Source organism: Schistocerca nitens, chromosome 2 (assembly GCF_023898315.1).
Source record: "Schistocerca nitens isolate TAMUIC-IGC-003100 chromosome 2, iqSchNite1.1, whole genome shotgun sequence".
Classification (NCBI taxonomy): domain Eukaryota; kingdom Metazoa; phylum Arthropoda; class Insecta; order Orthoptera; family Acrididae; genus Schistocerca; species Schistocerca nitens.
In genome coordinates, this window is record NC_064615.1 from 1,183,903,493 (window position 1) to 1,183,921,166 (window position 17,674).

The 17,674-nt window shown below is 38.9% G+C and overlaps 1 protein-coding gene across 1 annotated transcript in view; it reads left to right on the top strand.

The window, feature by feature from the left end:
• Nucleotides 1-17,674, top strand: part of LOC126235648 (dynein axonemal heavy chain 3) — a 1,245,905-nt gene that overhangs the window by 1,102,737 nt on the left and 125,494 nt on the right. The window contains exon 60 of the mRNA XM_049944362.1: nt 11,402-11,561. Coding sequence (XP_049800319.1) covers nt 11,402-11,561 — 160 coding nt within the window. The remainder of the gene's footprint in view (nt 1-11,401; nt 11,562-17,674) is intronic.

Genomic DNA, 17,674 nt, shown 5'->3' on the forward strand with positions numbered 1-17,674 from the left:
CCAAACTATTTGAAACAGTTAACGCAGAACAGGGAATCAGTGATCATGAAGGGGTTACAGCATCGGTGATTTCAGCCATAAATAGAAATATTAAAAAAGGGAGGAAGCTTTTTCTGTTTAGCAAAAGTGACAAAAAGCAGATTTCAGAGTACTTTGACGGCTCAACGCAAATGTTTTATCTCAAGTATAGACAGTGTTGAGGATCAGTGGACAAAGTTCAAAACCATTGTACAATATGCATTAGATGAGTATGTGCCAAGCAAGATCGTAAGAGATGGAAAAGAGCCACCGTGGTACAACAACCGAGTTAGAAAACTGCTACGGAAGCAAAGGGAACTTCACAGCAAACATAAACATAGCCAAATCCTTGCAGACAAACAAAAGCTACACAAAGCAAAATGTAGTGTGAGGAGGGCTATGCGAGAGACGTTCAACAAATTTGAAAGTAAAGTTCTATGTGCTGACTTGGCAGAAAATCCTAAGAAATTTTGGTCTTATGTCAAAGTGATAGGTGGATCAAAACAAAATGTCCAGATACTCGGTGACAAAAATGGTACTGAAACAGAGGATGACAGACTAAAGGCCGAAATACTAAATGTCTTTTTCCAAAGCTGTTTCACAGAGGAAGACTGCACTGTAGCTCCTTCTCTAGATTGTCGCACGGATGACAAAATGGTAGATATCGAAATAGACGACAGAGGGATAGAGAAACAATTAAAATCGCTCAAAAGAGGAAAGGCCGCTGGACCTGATGGGATACCAGTTCGATTTTACACAGAGTACGCGAAGGAACTTGCCCCCTCCTTGCAGAGGTGTACTGTAGGTCTCTAGAAGAGCGTAGCATTCCAAAAGATTGGAGAAGGGCACAGGTCATCCCCATTTTCAAGAAGGGACGTCAAACAGTTGTGCAGAACTATAGACCTATATCTCCAACATCGATCAGTTGTAGAATTTTCGAACATGTATTGTGTTTGAGTATAATGACGTTTCTGCAGACTAGAAATCTACTCTGTAGGAATCAGCATGGGTTTTGAAAAAGAAAATCATGTGAAACCCAGCTCATGCTATTCATCCACGAGACTCAGAGAGCCATAGACACGGGTTCCCAGGTAGATGCCATGTTTCTTGACTTCCGCAAGGCGTTTGATAAAGTTCCCCACAGTTGTTTAATGAACAAAGTAAGAGCATATGGACTACCAGACCAATTGTGTGATTGGATTGAAGAGTTCCTAGATAACAGAACGCATCATGTCATTCTCAATGGAAAGAAGTCTTCCAATGAAAGAGTGATTTCAGGAGTGCTGCGGAGAAGTGTTGTAGGACTGTTGCTATTCACAATATACAGGGCGTTTCAAAAAGAAAGAGCAGATTTCAAACATTTATTTCTCAAAAACTACAAATGATAGAAACACAATTCAAACGTTTCTTGTCAGAGAAAGGTTCAAAGTTTTTCAATGGTCCGCGCAGAAGTTCCATGCAAATCCGCAGTGGCGCTGGCGTTTGTTTGTAGGAAAATGGCGACGACACCACAGGAACGATCATTTTGTGTGCTGCAATTTGCAAAGTTAGAGTCCATTGTTGGTGTGCAACGTGCATTCCGCCGTCAATTCAACAAACAGCCGCCTCGTCATAAGCAAATTTATGAGTGGCATCACAGATTCGTAGAAGATGGTTGCATCTGCAAGCGAAAAAGCACGGGTCGTCCACGCACATCGGATGAAAATGTCGAGCGTGTCCGTGCAGCTTACGAAAGGAGCCCTAGAAAATCCACGGCACGGGCAAGTCACGAACTAAACATGTCTAAAACAACGGTATGGCGCGTTCTGAGTAACCGTCTGCACATGAAGCCGTACAAACTGCAGTTATTGCAAGCATTGCGTCCTGACGACCACAACAAAAGGTTCGAATTTTCAACTGCAATTCTACAGGACATGGAAGAGGACAATTTTGCCGAACGATTAATTTTTTCAGATGAATCAACGTTTCACATTTCTGGTAAAGTTAATCGGCATAACGTACGAATTTGGGCGAGTGAAACTCCGAGGGACGTTATTCAACATGAAAGAGACTCACCAAAGGTTAACGTCTTTTGTGCAATTTCGGTAAACAAAGTTTATGGACCTTTCTTTTTCATGGAGAAAACTATCACAGGAACCATTTACCTGGACATGTTAGAAAACTGGCTATTTCCTCAACTTCAGGAAGATTCAAATCACTTCATCTTCATGCAAGATGGCGCCCCACCACACTTCTCTGAACCTGTACGACGGTACCTAAATAACACCATTCCAGGACGGTGGATTGGAAGAGCAGGAGCACAAGATCAATGTCATCGTCTGTGGCCTCCCAGGTCACCAGACCTTACACCCTGCGATTTTTATTTGTGGGGGTACATAAAGGACTGTGTTTATGTCCCACCTATGCCCGCTACTCTTCAAGAGGTACGACATCGAATTGTTGCGGCCGTGAATTCGGTAACTAAAGACCAGTTGCGTCGTGTGTGGCAAGAAATGAGATACCGGTTTGATATTTGTCGTGTAACAAATGGTGCTCATATTGAGGTACAGTTTTGATATTTGTTGTGTAACATTTGGTACTCATATTGAGTGAAGGACCGTTGGAATTGTGTTTCTATCATTTGTAGTTTTTGAGAAATAAATGTTTGAAATCTGCTCTTTCTTTTTGAAACGCCCTGTATATAAATGACCTTGTGGATGACATCGGAAGTTCACTGAGGCTTTTTGCAGATGATGCTGTGGTGTATCGAGATGTTGTAACAATGGAAAATTGTACTGAAATGCAGGAGGATCTGCAGCGAATTGACGCATGGTGCAGGGAATGGCAATTGATTCTCAATGTAGACAAGTGTAATGTGCTGCGAATACATAGAAAGATAGATCACTTATCATTTAGCTACAAAATAGTAGGTCAGCAACTGGAAGCAGTTAATTCCATACATTATCTGGGAGTACGCATTGGGAGTGATTTAAAATGGAATGATCATATAAAGTTGATCGTCGGTAAAGCAGATGCCAGACTGAGATTCATTGGAAGAATCCTAAGGAAATGTAATCCGAAAACAAAGGAAGTAGGTTTCAGTACGCTTGTTCGCCCACTGCTTGAATACTGCTCAGCAGTGTGGGATCCGTACCAGATAGGGTTGATAGAAGAGATAGAGAAGATCCAACAGAGAGCAGCGCGCTTCGTTACAGGATCATTTAGTAATCGCGAAAGCGTTACGGAGATGATAGATAAACTCCAGTGGAAGACTCTGCAGGAGAGACACTCAGTAGCTCGGTACGGGCTTTTGTTAAAGTTTCGAGAACATACCTTCTCCGAGGAGTCAAGCAGTATATTGCTCCCTCCTACGTATATCTCGCAAAGAGACCATGGGGATAAAAATCAGAGAGATTAGAGCCCACACAGAAGCATACCGACAATCCTTCTTTCCACGAACAATACGAGACTGGAATAGAAGGGAGAACCGATAGAGGTACTCAGGGTAACCTCCGCCACACACAGGTGGCTTTTGGTGTTTGGATGTAGATGTAGATGTAGATACCAGAACTGGTGTGCATGGTCTTTCATTTCTTTGAAGGTGGTGAAGTCGCATGTTTCCATTGCTTGCTCTGACACTTGTGTTCCAGTTCAAAATGGTGACAACCATGTTTCATTGCCTGTGACAATACACAATAGAAGTCTTATTCCTCCTCGTGATAACATTGCAGATGACTCAAAGACAGTGCCACTCGTGTATTGCACTGTTCGGCAGTCAGTTGGTGGGGAACCTGCTGCCCACATATTTTTCAAAAGTTCAAGTGCTGATGCATTGTGGTGTGGGCAGTGTCCACGCTAATATCCAGTAACCGATGGATCTCATCCACGGTGATTCTGCAGTTGTCCAAAACTAAAGCATTTGCTTCCGCAACCATTTCCAGTGTGATGACACGATGAGCCTGTCTGGGACGAGCATCATCTTCCAGTGACTCTATTGCACCATTCCACTCAGACTGTACTGACCGTACACAGCCTTCTCTGTCGATACATTTCACTGCCTCCAATTTCCTCCGCCACGAAAAATCAAATCACTTCTCGTTGTTCCTGCTTACTCACCTGCAAATTTGGTAGTGGACGATAATTTGTGTGACCACCTTCTCTTTGGTGTGAAACCACATTGGTGCTCTGCAACATCAGACGGTGGACACACATGTCAGTCTCTCTACCAATAGATGGCGCCACCATACCTGCAGTTACGTGGTGCCACCTTACGTGTAAGACAAAGGTAGATGCACTGATCAGGTTTCATTTGAATGAACCTCATATTGTGAGTAAGACTAGAGCTTACGAGTGATAGAAATGTTCAGAAAAGGTCAAGAAGATGTTGAAGTTGATAATCGTCCTGGAAGCCCTAGCGCATCAGCAATTGGAACAAGTAAAGAAAGTGGTTCTGGTAAATTGCAAAATCACCTTAAGGGAGGTTGCTGATGATGTTGACATATCCTGTGACTCATGACAGGCAACTCTTTTCAGATGGTTTGGGCACAAAACGTGCAGCAGGTACCAAAGTTACTGAAGTTCAACCAAAAATGGTGTCATGTAGACATCGCTCAGGAATTGCTGAATGAAGTCAACAATGAATCAGAACATCTAAATAATGTTATAACAGGTGACAAAACATGGATGTATAGGTATGATGTCAAAACCGAGGCCCAATTGTCCCAACGGAAACTTCTTTGAGGAACCAGGACCAAAAAACGTTTGACATATTTGATCAAATGTGGAGGTTCTACTCACTATTTTCTTTGATTACAATGTGAGAGTGCATCATGAGTTCCTCCCTTAATGTTGCATGGGCAATAAGGAATATTACTTGCCTGTTTTGTACTGTTTGCGTTAGCAATCTGAAGAAAACAAACAGAATTGTGGCAAAATCACTGGTAGAAAGTACAGCGTGACACAGAAAAACGGGAACATTTCCACAATCCAATAAAACTAGAAGTGATGAAGGAAAGAAATTGCATTCATAGTAATTGAAACGTTACAACTTTGCCATTTATGAAACACTGATGGCATTTATCATTTTTTAAAAATTACGTCCTTTAGATGGCGCCCTCCTGTAAGAATCCATTCGTGAAATCTGCTGTTGAGATTCCTCATTGACTGCTGCAACATCTCAACTGGGATACTGTGAATTGCATCCCAAGTTCTCTGTCTTAACTCATACAGCGTTCTTGGTCATGTCATGTAGACTTTTGCTCTTGAGGTAGCCCCACAAGAAAAAATCACAAATGGATAAATCTGGCAAACTAGGTGCCAGGGAAATTTACTGAATCATGAGATCAGACGGTTGCCAAACAATTCTCACACATATGCCATTGATTGCCATACAGTGTGTGATGTCACTCCGTCCTGTTGCAACCAGGCTTCTTGAACGTTTGAAAAGTTGTTCAATGCAGGTGTAATGTAAGTTCGTAACATCTCCACATAACGATCAGTAGTCACAGTTATTGTGTTTCCCTGTTCATTTTCGCAAAAATACAGTCCGATAATCCTATGTGTTGAAACACCAAACCATACTGTCGCTTCACTAGCGTGTAAAGGGCACTCGTGAATGTCATTAGGATTTGTGGTAGTTCTGTAGCCTGTAAGATGAAAATGTACCTCATCTGACATCCACAACTTATTTAGAAATTCATAGTCATTGTTTATTTTTGTTATCATTTGTTGACAGAATCCTAATTGTAACTGGTAATCATTGCCCTTCAGTTGTTGCTCCATGTGCAGTTTGTATGGATGAAATTTTAAATCAAGATGAATAATTCTGCAAACACTCTCCCGGGACATTCCAACCGGTGCTGCTTGCTTCGAACTGAATGCCGTGGGCTCCATAAGACAGTCTTGTGTACAAAATCAATGTTTTGCTGGAGAATGCACACTTCTCGGTCATCCTGTTGGTTTCTCCTCGAGGGCAGATCAAGTCTCTTCAGAGTTATTAATCCAACATTTTAGCGTGTGTTTCAAAGGAGCGTCATCCTGATGTCCTAAATTATAAAAATGTTGAAACTCCCTCTGTGGCACTAACCAAACTATCTTTGTTTTTATAAAACATTTTTATCGCTAACGCATGCTGTTGTCTGTTCCACTGATCCACGATTACTGAAATGGTGGACCGTTTACTCTCTAACTGTCACAAACCCGCAGTGCTGCCACCTGTCCGTGGCTGCCACTACTCATTTCAAACATTCCTGTTATTCTGTGTCAACCTGTACATCACAATAATGGTCCTGCTCATGTCTCAATGTCTGTTCATGATTTTTTTGTCAAAAAACAAAATTCTTGTGGTGCTCACCTGCCATATTTGCTGGACATGTACCCCTGTGACCTCTTTCAATTGCCAAGGCTGAAGAGAACCATAAAGGCACATTGTTTTGGCACCATTGATGAGATAAAAATAGAATCTCTGAAGTTTCCGAACGGCAATGGCCTTTCCGCAGTGTATTGACTGGTTCCCATGAGATCAGCGAAGTTAAGAGCTGTCGGGCGTGGTCGGCACATGGTTGGGTGACCATCCAGGCCGCCATACACTGTTGCCATTTTTCGGGGTGCACTCAGCCTCGTGATGCCAATTGAGGAGCTACTCGACCGAATAGTAGCACCGTCATAGCGACCGGGAGAGCGGTGTGCTGACCCCACCCCCCCTCCTATCCACATACTCCACTGAGGATGACATAGTGGTCGGATGGTTTCGGTAGGCCACTCGTGGCCTGAAGACGGAGTGAGTGAAGTTTCCAAACACCGTAATGAAAAGTGAGTTCCAGAAGTGCATTCGAGATCGGAAAAAAGTGTAGTAAAGCTGAGGGAGGTTACTTTGAATGTGAAAGAGTTGATGATGAATAAATAAAGATTCTTTAAGAAAAACAAAAATGCTCATTACTTTTTGATCACACCTCAAATTTAGGTTTAATTATCAGTGAGTGGAATGAATTAACTTGCTAGTAAATATAAATAATAGGAAACTGAAAAACTGTGTTTGAATTTCCTGGAAAGATGACTAAATATAAGCCTCATGAAAGTGGCTCTGTTAAACTTTCAAATTGATCTGAATTATTATATTTAGTTGAGGGTTGTAAAAACAATGAAATAATTCAACAAAAGGCATCTTGTTGCACATTAGGTTAGTATGTGCTAGGGATCTCAAACACAAAGAAAAAGTATAATGGCACACAGTCTTGGTTGTGAAATCTCTCCCCCCCATCCCCTTCCTAATGAAGTACCCACCATAAAAGGAAGTGACCTTGTAAAACCTGGTGCAATTTTAGCAGAAACCCGTAAGGAAATGCAGTTCACAGACATTATTAATCTATCCTGTGTGGATTTGGTTGTTCTGTTTGTCAGGTTAAAACTTATAAAGTAGGATGTGAATGAAAAAGGTACTGACAGTAGCTGGAACACGCAAATTTGTCAATGGTCACTATTACATATACTATAATGAACCATTCTTAGGTTAAGATAATTGTGTGGATACATGGATGATATGTCGCAGCTTGTGAAGGTGTTTGTAATCAGTTTCTCCCACAGAAGAAATCAAAATCTGCATATAATTTTTCTCAAAACTAGTACTTTTTACATGAAACCATTGACACAATTCCAAGACATATTGATCTTGTGGTGCATTGAGGTACTTCTGTGTGTGTATTGCACTGTAGTAGTCATTTACAGTGTTCAAATCAATGGTCGGTGCAGAGACTGTGCTACATGATTGTAAGAGATTGTGACATGTGGTTATCATATTGAAAATATCATTGACAGTGAAAATAAGTCCATGGAAATTTATTTTAATGTAAATTTGAATTTTTACTACTGCTTTTATAAATGGTTTCAAAATGAAAGTAAGTACTCTCGTTAAAAATTTCTTGCATTTTCGGCACATTTTTTGCTCGTTAGTTAGGACTATAACTTGTTTTAGGTGTTATGACTTCACAGGAGTTTCAAGATGTGGGATTCAATCTAGGAAAAGTGCCTTCAAATATATCACAGGAAATGGGTGGTTGAAGACTGTATGTTCCAGTTGTCCTAAAGTGAAACCAGATGCTTAAAACAATTGGTAGTTTATTTTCTGTCAATTTATTGTATTTGTTGCTTACCATTATAATAAAGGTTAATTTTGTAAAAAATTTTAAAATTATATTCCAAAGTGAAACCACCACTTTAAAACAACTGGTTCTTTACTTTTTGTGAATTTCTTCTCATATTCATTGATTACTTTGATAATAAAGGTAAATTTTATAAAAATGTTAAATAATAATTTTTTTTCTTTTTTTTAAAAAAAAAAAAAAAAAAATCTGTGGGACTTAAGGGCTAAAGTCTCCCGTTATCATTGTGAAATGTGATTTCCTATCATACACTGCCTGATAAAAAACGAAAGTGAAATGAAACTTCCTGGGTTGAGACACTGTGTCCCCCTCCAAAACATTGGAAGAAAGGGACCTCATCCCAGATTACTGTCCTAACAACTGACAGTGGTCATCCAGGTTAGTTCAGATTCGCAGTTTGTTGCTTAACACAATACAACTCATCCGTTACCAGTCGGAGCTTCAGGTGCGTGACACCGTTTGAAATGCAGCTGTTTGTGTCATGTTATTGATGATGTTCTACACGTGGGGCAGTAGTCTCGTTGCTGCTAATTTCCAACCATTGTGCGGGATGACACAGAATGTTGCAGAGAGTCCATTATTTGTTTTCTGATGCCACACACAGATGTGAAGTCTTATGATGTGCTCGGTAAACAATATTGAAATCCTCTCTCACAGTTGCCGTACGTGGTCGAACCTTGACCTCAGGTAGGCCTGTCCTCACTTTCCCGTGTAGTCCGACACTGTTTCATCAAATTACAGCAGAAATCTGGATATTGCACAATTTGACCAGCCATCCAAATGGAGACTCACAATCGGCCTCCTTTCACGCACTGTCAAGTGCTGATAACGCTGTCTTAGGTGATTATGCAGCATCTTTGTCTTTGGCAGTGATCTCCCAAAATCTGATGATTTTTGTGCCCCTCATATACCTTACCGGTCCTGGTAACAACAATAATAAAACAACAGTAGTTCACTCTTTTGACAGTTCTACCTGTGACAGAAAATTGCAACGCTAATCATTTTCAAGCCACATGTGATGTGTACACATACACATCTGGCGATGTCTTCTGGGTGCTTCACTTTGTTTGTCTGGCGGTGTATATCAGTTTCCATAACTCTTTTTATGGGCCGTGTGCTTCATTATCAGAATCTGAGCGTAATCGCTTGTAGACTTACATCTGAGCATAGTGGCTTGTAAACTTAAATGATTTTCATAGGATGTATTTTGTTTGTATGTAAACCAAGATTTGCTAATCCAGTTGAGATTCTTCCAGTATTTTTTTAATTTTCTTATTTACAAAATTTCCTCAATGCACTATTCATGTGCTGAACAACAACATATGTCCTGATTTAATTCTGTTTTGTCTTCATTTGTGACCATCTTCTGATAAACACTCTGTGTCCCATCTACTCTTGTTTAAATTCTTCTTCTAACCTAGTTTTGCAACATATTGTTCTTACATAACAAGCAGTTGAGGATCTAAGGTTCATATCTTTATCTTTTTCGTCTGACTTTGGCACTATTGTAGAAGTAATCCATTATGCCTTGTGACCTGAAACCGTTGCCTGAGTTCCCTTGCTCCAGACCTGAGTGCTTCAGAGTCTTATGACTTTGGATTAATACCACCAGTTTATATGCTGTTCGCATGACAGCAGAAGCCCAAGTGTACATGAAGTACTATTATTTAATAGTCATTTAGCGTTTGTGTCATCTGTAATACATTTAGTGAAGAGGCTGGAGGGCCTGACTCCTCACACTCTTTACTGTACGGTTTGGGAAGCAGTCTGTCAATATTTCTTCTCGATAAAACAATCCGTCCATAATGTCACATTATGGGTACTAACAGCTGCATTACAGAAATGTCTGGATTGGATCTAGAGGTATATCCTGATCAGTTCTCTCAGTTCTCATTGACATGTATTTATGGGGTACAGAATTAGTTCAGTCACTTACAAAGTTCTGAGAACTATATGCATTACTATAATTGATGAACATAGGAGTAGTATATGTTGACACTGATTGAGAAAGAAGAGTGTCTGTGTAAACATTTTGCTGGTGCTTCAGCTACAAGATAAATGAGTGCTGGTCAGCTGCGTAATGTGAATTAATCCTTCATGTTGATGGTCTGTTACGTGCCTGCTACCATATAGTTGTGACATTCTGCGCTGTGAATCTCAGCCTGCAACATTCATAGGTAAATTTACTTTGCTCAGAGTGTCATTACTTTATTTGTGTTAAGAGTAATCCACAGATGGACATCTCTTGTTGGCCTAATGCATAAATCCTTGTAGAAATGAAACTCCAAGGCAGAAATTAATGTAGATGAATAAATAAATGATAATAGTAATAATAATAATAAAAACATTTGCATTGTATGAGGGTTGGAACTTAAATAGTGGCAACTATTTATTCACAACCAATATGAAAGAGTTACACATTTGCACCTGTTACTGTCCTTCAAAGTAGTCACCAGCGTAGTGTAGAACCCGTTGCCAGTGAGGTGGAAGGTGTAGTATACCGTTAGCAGAGCCTGTTCTGTTGATGGTGCAAATGGAGTGGTCTACTGCCTGTTGAATCTCTGGAACAGTTCTGAAGCGAATGACATGAAGTGGTTCCTTCATCTTCAGAATCAAATCGAAGTCACAAGGACTTAAGTCCGGGGAGTATGGTGGATAGTACAGTACTTCCCAATCCCATCAACTGAACAGAGCAGCCACAGCTTGCGCTGTATGCGCACTGTTGTGCAAAATGATGGGTGGTTTGCACAGAAAGTGTCACCTCTTCTTTTCCATAGCTGGTCGCAGTTTATGCTCCAAAAATGAATAGTAATACTATGCATTGACGGTATGCCGTGGAGGAATGTAATGCTTTAGGATAACTCCATCACAGTCTTACACAAGAACCACCATAACTTTAGACTGCTCCATTCACACCATCGACAGAACAGGATCTATTAATGGTATACTATGCCTTCCACATTGCTGGCAACTGGTTCTACACAATGCTGCTGACTACTTTGAAGGATAGTAACAGGTGGAAACACGTAACTCTTTTGTATCCGTTGTGAATAAATAGTTGCCACTATTTAAGTTCCAACCTTTGCATTATGTCAGTGCTGAGGAACAGTTGTTTTTTTATTGTCAAGATACCATTGTTTTCCATATTTTTGCCTTAGTTATTGATAATTTCTGTGCAATAGCCAAAGAGGATTTTGATATGGTTGCAGAATCATAAACTTATTCATTTTGAATTTTTATGCATTTAGGTATGCGTTTTCCAGCAGTGGACTCTATTATGTTCCACAGGACACCTCTATTGAGGGATGTTTGGAATACATACGCACTTTACCTCTCATTACATCACCTGAAGTTTATGGTCTGCATGATAATGCAGACATTACTAAAGATAACAATGAAACATCACAGGTAAGTCTGTGTATTCAGTAACTGTATAATTTTATTACACTGCAAACTCATTTAGTCACTTTTAAAGTACACTGGTTTCAAAATTCTGGATTCTGGATTGTAATCTACCTCTCATTTTGTCCTCAGTCCAAACTTTGCAGAAAATTCTCTTTCTTATCATTAAATTCTTCATGTTTATGGTCATAGCATCTGTAGTTGGTTGAAGGGATTCTGATTCCATAATTGTAGACACACATAAAAATTTAAAATATCTTCAGTAACTCAGCTTCAGTTTTTGGTGTTTCCTGTTTTTTTTTTTTTTTTTTTTTTTTTTTTTTTTTTTTTTTTTTTAAAAAAAACATAGAAATGTTGAAAGGTCAAATGAGACCTGTTCCACTGTAAATGTTGAAGTGTTCCCTGTGTCTGAAGTATTGTGCAGTTCATACTGAGTGTGCTGTTATTCTTAAACTCTGAACTGCTGCCTCTTAAAGTACTGTTCAGACAAAAAGTTTAGTTATTCTTCATGTGGACTTCTTCACCATTGCAACTTCTCCTGTGCTAGAATCTTGAAGCCTTAACCAATTCTCAACTCTCACTACCAAAAAGAATTGAAAGCTCTTCTGTTCTATGCAATTATATTGCATCATAAGGCAACATGTAGTTTACAGTTTGGGAGCACATATTGATCTGAAATTCGCAACCCATTTCCCTGAGACATGACGTCACAGCACAGTATAACTATCCACCCAGCAGTTACCAGAACGCTCAGCAATACTGCTGCTGTTGACCCATCTTGGAGACGCATGGCGCCCATCTGAGCCAGTGTACATGCACAAATGACACAAATTCCCAGCAGTTGCAATTCAAAGCAAATTAACTAATAACAAGTCCTGTCACTGTGGCAATTATCATTTGTTGGTCCAGTAGACACAAGGTATCACATTGCTTTACCATAAATGATATGTTACACTATATATCCATTTCTTTAGACAGATAACATCATTGCAATGCTGTTAAATAAAAAAATAGACAATATTTGTCGTTTCAAACACGCTTCATCATTATAAAAAAGTTGTGACAATTTGCCTCTTTAGCTTCTCCACTACATTCTTCATGAACTACAAGCCATCCACGTATAGTCTTTGTACTTAGTACTAATCCCTTTTCTGTCCTATAGTAAGCCTTAGTAGCCCTTAACTAAGCCCTCTACACATAAAACAGAAAGTGCAAGCACAAACACCAACAGTTTGCTTACTACGCACCTTCCCCCCTGTCCACCCGCTGTCTGACAAAACTGCACACTGTAGTTGCGATGCTGTGCTGCACAAAGGATGATAATGTTGGCACCACTTTCCAGATGAGGTCCACATATACTTCTGATGCCATCCATGTAATCCAAACTTAGACTTTGTGCTGTGTGATGTAGTCCTGACAATTTTGTGAGGATAAACTATTTGTATTTTGTTTCCATTTTTCTATATGTATGGACTAACTACAAAAAGGACTGGTAAATCCATTGTACCTGTACTTAATACTCAAATTAGTTGTCATATCAGCTCCCTTACCATCTCTTTGTAATTTTCGTATGACATTTAAAGTCACAATTTGACATTAGATAAGGTAAAAAAGTAAATAGCTAAATCTGTCTCTGCAATTTTTGTAAGTAATCCTTCTAATAAGTATTAAAACTAAGTCACTTCTACAGGGTGGTTATAATTAAACTGACAGTGTTCTGAGTGCTGTGGTGCGGGCTGTACACATCGCAGAATCCTCAGCACCATAAGTATGTTCATTATTGGTGCACTCGTGGAGGATGTGTGGGAGGAAAAAAAATAATAATAATAATAATAATAGTTCCACTTTCCACCATCAGGTGATGATGTGGTGCTGTAAGCAGTCAAGATAAGGCTTGGGTGCTGGTAAAGGGCAGGAACAATCAAACGTGTGATAACAGTGCTTTCATTACAATGTGTATTCAGCACAATCTCTCGAATCAGCAACATGCTCCATCCGTAACAGGGCATGGTTGACAGTTGCTCACAGCGTATCAGCGTATCCGGTAAATTAGAGCAATATGTTATTGTATGCTATCCTTCAGATCAGGAAGAGTCTGGATACATCCCTGATAAACACACTCTTTCAGATATCCCCACAAACAGATGTCACACAGATTTAGCTCAGATGATCTGTAAGGCCGTATGTTTATAAAATTCATGATATGAATATAATAGAGGGAAACATTCCATGTGGGAAAAATATATCTAAAAACAAAGATGATGTAACTTACCAAACGAAAGCGCTGGCATGTTGATAGACATGTGTGTCTATCAACATGCCAGCGCTTTCGTTTGGTAAGTTACATCATCTTTGTTTTTAGATATGTTTATAAAATTCCCTAGAGAAGATGAGATCATTACCAAAAGTTTCTCAATTCAAATCTTTTGTCTGGCAAGCTACATGTTTTGTCATCACATCTTGCATTAAAATAACACTGTGGACACAGCTGTGTTCTTGCAAAGCTGGAATCATGTACTGCATGAGTAGGTCCTTATAACGTGCAGATGTCACTGTACACTTAACATGCCCGTGTGGTGTCATCTTCTCAAAGATATGTGAACTGAGAATGAAGGAGCTCATGAAACCACAAAGACATATAAACTGAGTGCAGGGAATGTTCCTGCACGACATGTGGAAGAGTAGAACTCCATATGCGATAGTTCTGTACATTCACAACACCATGCAGAGTAAAATGTGCCTTATCCATCTGAAGAAGTTTCTCTGGCCACATGTCATCCTTTTCCATGTATGTCAACATAAAAATGGCAAAGTCCTAGCATTTTACCATATCTTGGGACTTAATTGGTGCACATTCTGAATTTTCTAGGGGTACCAGAGTAAAATGTGCCACAAAGTTTTTTGAACTGTTGACCACAGGAGAGAGAATTCTCATGACACTGGCTGTGGAATTTGAGGTGTGTGCTGCACAGTCAGCTATAGCTACAGAAACTTCATCGACAACTGCCATGTGAATGAACCACCTTCCTCTCCCTGCTGCACCACCTAATTGACCTGTTTCTTCAATTTTTTGGTCATATTCTGTAACACATTTATTGACACAGCATCTCTTTGTAGCCGTATCTGTTGGCAATGTTCCTCCAATGCATTGCTGCTATTGTGATAAAACAAATATACTAGCAGTGTGAGGTCTCTCTCCTCAATATCCATTGTATCTTGAATGGAAAACTTCAATTTTCTTAACATGTTACCAAGAGTCACACAGAAAAGAAATCAGAACATGTTGCCAAGTGACAAACAGCACACTGACATCAAAACAGGAAACACCTCATATTCTGACTTCTTACAGTGCCATATTTTCACCTTGTGGCAGAAAGGGGAACTATTAGTTTTTTCAGCATACTCTACAAGAGCACTAATTAATGACCATACCTACAATGTTTCATCCTCTGATGTGTACAGCTCACAGTGCAGTGCTCGGAACACTGTCAGTTTAATTGTAACCAGCTGGTACTTAATCTCATGAAATTATCAGGCATGTCATGTGAGTTAACACTGGTAGTTAATAGACATCTGAAGTCTACACAGTTCTATTGAAACTAATGATTGAACTCTGCCACATAGGTGTTCAGCCAGTTTAATAGTAACTATGTATTTGAAGCGAGTAATCTTTCTCAGATAGACTTATTGCAAACATCCTCTAATAAAAGAGGTATATTAACCAGTAACATAATACTTGGCAGAAAATTCTGCTCAACTAGATAGTCATTATGTTCCACCAGAGTTGTGAAGTAGAACATTAAATTATAACATCACTTAAATCTTTATGTTGTTCAAAAATATTTAAACTGATATTTGTGTCTGAATTTTTCTTTGATTCTGTATTATAGCTTTGTCGTGGGAAGTATTTTATTGATTTATAACAAAATCAGACAGTTCAGCTATATCAGAATGTAACTCACTGGGTTTATTTATTGTGGTAGATTCTATCTCTAAAATGTCCAGTACTAAAATGCTATTACTTGTTGCTAGCTTTTCTTTAACATTACACTTAACATTAAATTAGTATCAGGTTGTCTTATATTTTTAAATGAATATTTGACTACCGCTATTAATTTTTCAATTGTTGCATCTGTTCTTGAGGAGTGGATCAATAGTGTTTTCCAAAGTATCTTTAGTTTTACCTGTTTATCCCAAAGCTTCTGGAATTCTGTTTGTGTCATACCAGTGTTGGTTCAGAAATGAGACATCAGTCTATTCCTGTACCTTTTGTTTAGTTAAATCATTAACATGCTCTTCCAAACTACAAGAGTAGAGCCTGAGATTGCAGACCCATCTGGAACTTTATTTTGCTTTGATACATTTAATCTGATTTCCATGCCTGATATTTGTTTATATACCTCATTAAATTCCTGTTTAGTGAAATCTGTAATCTGTTTGAAATCCTTATTTACATCATAGCATTGTTCATTAACTCAATTTGTAAGTCACACTGTTTAATCACCTCAGTATGTACTCCCCAGATAAAGGTGACAGCTGATGGTAACTTACATACTTGTTTATTTATTTCCAACTCTTCTTTGTGAGAATCACTACTACGCTGGTCAAGTTTCTGGTATGTAACTTGATCCTTTAACTTGATTCTTAATTCATCACCTTGACTCTTTAAGTGTTCTACCAAGTCAGCATTATTGCTATCTATTCTAGTATTAAATTTGGACCTTTACTTGTTACCCTGGGCTTTCATACTTGCTTTAGTAGTATCTAAGCTTGTATTAACTTATTGAAACTGTGTGTTAAAATTATAATGATGTATACCAAAACAGTGAATTAAATTATAACAGTGCCAGGATTTGAACACGGGTCTCATATGTATTAGGCAGATGCGCTAGACATTACACCACATTGGCATTACGGTTATGATAGCTGCACAGATTACCCTAGTACATTTCCCTCCCTGATACAACATACAAATTCCGACTCGTGGCTCACCCCATTACTATTCACCTTCTAAACTTGCATCAGTATTGCCAAGGCTTTCCAGTATTGAAATAGCACCTTAGCAATTAGTGAAATGGGATTAATTGTGCATGTACATCAGGCATAGGTAATATATTAATAGTATACAGCTGATGTAACTGAGACATATTGAGTCTCACCTTTATCTATGATATGGACAAGGGTAGCAGGTGTGGTAGATTCAGTGACAGGCTAGTGCATCTGCCTATTGACAGGAGACCCAGGTTTGAATTCCGGCACTGGTACAAATTTTAATTCATTTTTTCCACCTACATCATTACTGTAGATCAAGGTGAGACTTAGTATGTCTCAGGGACATCAACTGTATGTGATTACGTGCATTAAATGTTTTGAAAATTTCTTCCAGGCATTGCCCCATACTCCTAATCAGTAATGGCATATAGCGACAGTGATATTAAGTTTATAATTAATTTTTTCCCACCAATAATTGTTAGAACTTGGATGACTTAATTAGTATCTTTTTTGGAAAACAAAATTAACTTCAACTGCACGACACATGCACTGTCACCAAACAAAAATCAATTTGGTTCCAATACAGCTCATCAAATTCAGTACAGCTGCCTGCTGCATCACAATGTTACTAGAACTGTGTTACACAAACTCAGTGAGGCTGCACTATCATTTCTCGATGAGCAGCTACTGCTGATGATGTTAGTTATCATGTCTCATATTTACAGATCTGACAAAACAGCAGTAGCTCTTTGAAGTTGCTGTCGACTATTGTCTGACTCGTGGATTCCTGTGACATAACCAATCTCAAATGATTTGATGATTATTCACTGATAAAGCAATTCTTCTTAATTCTCTTTAACTGTAGTACTCATAATGGCTTGTGCACTAAAAGATAATTTTGACTGCTAACCCTGTTGCTAAAGACATTTGTCAGTGCAATCTTCATTCAGAATTGTTAATTTCCTCCTGATGTTTTAATATTTCTTCTTGTACAAATTTTATTCTATTTCCAACACAAAAGTATTGTGGTTTCTGCAACAGGTGCCAGAATGTAGTGTTTTAGATTGCAAGTACCCTTTCTCATAAACTGTGAACACATGCCTCTTGAAATACTTTTCAGACAAATA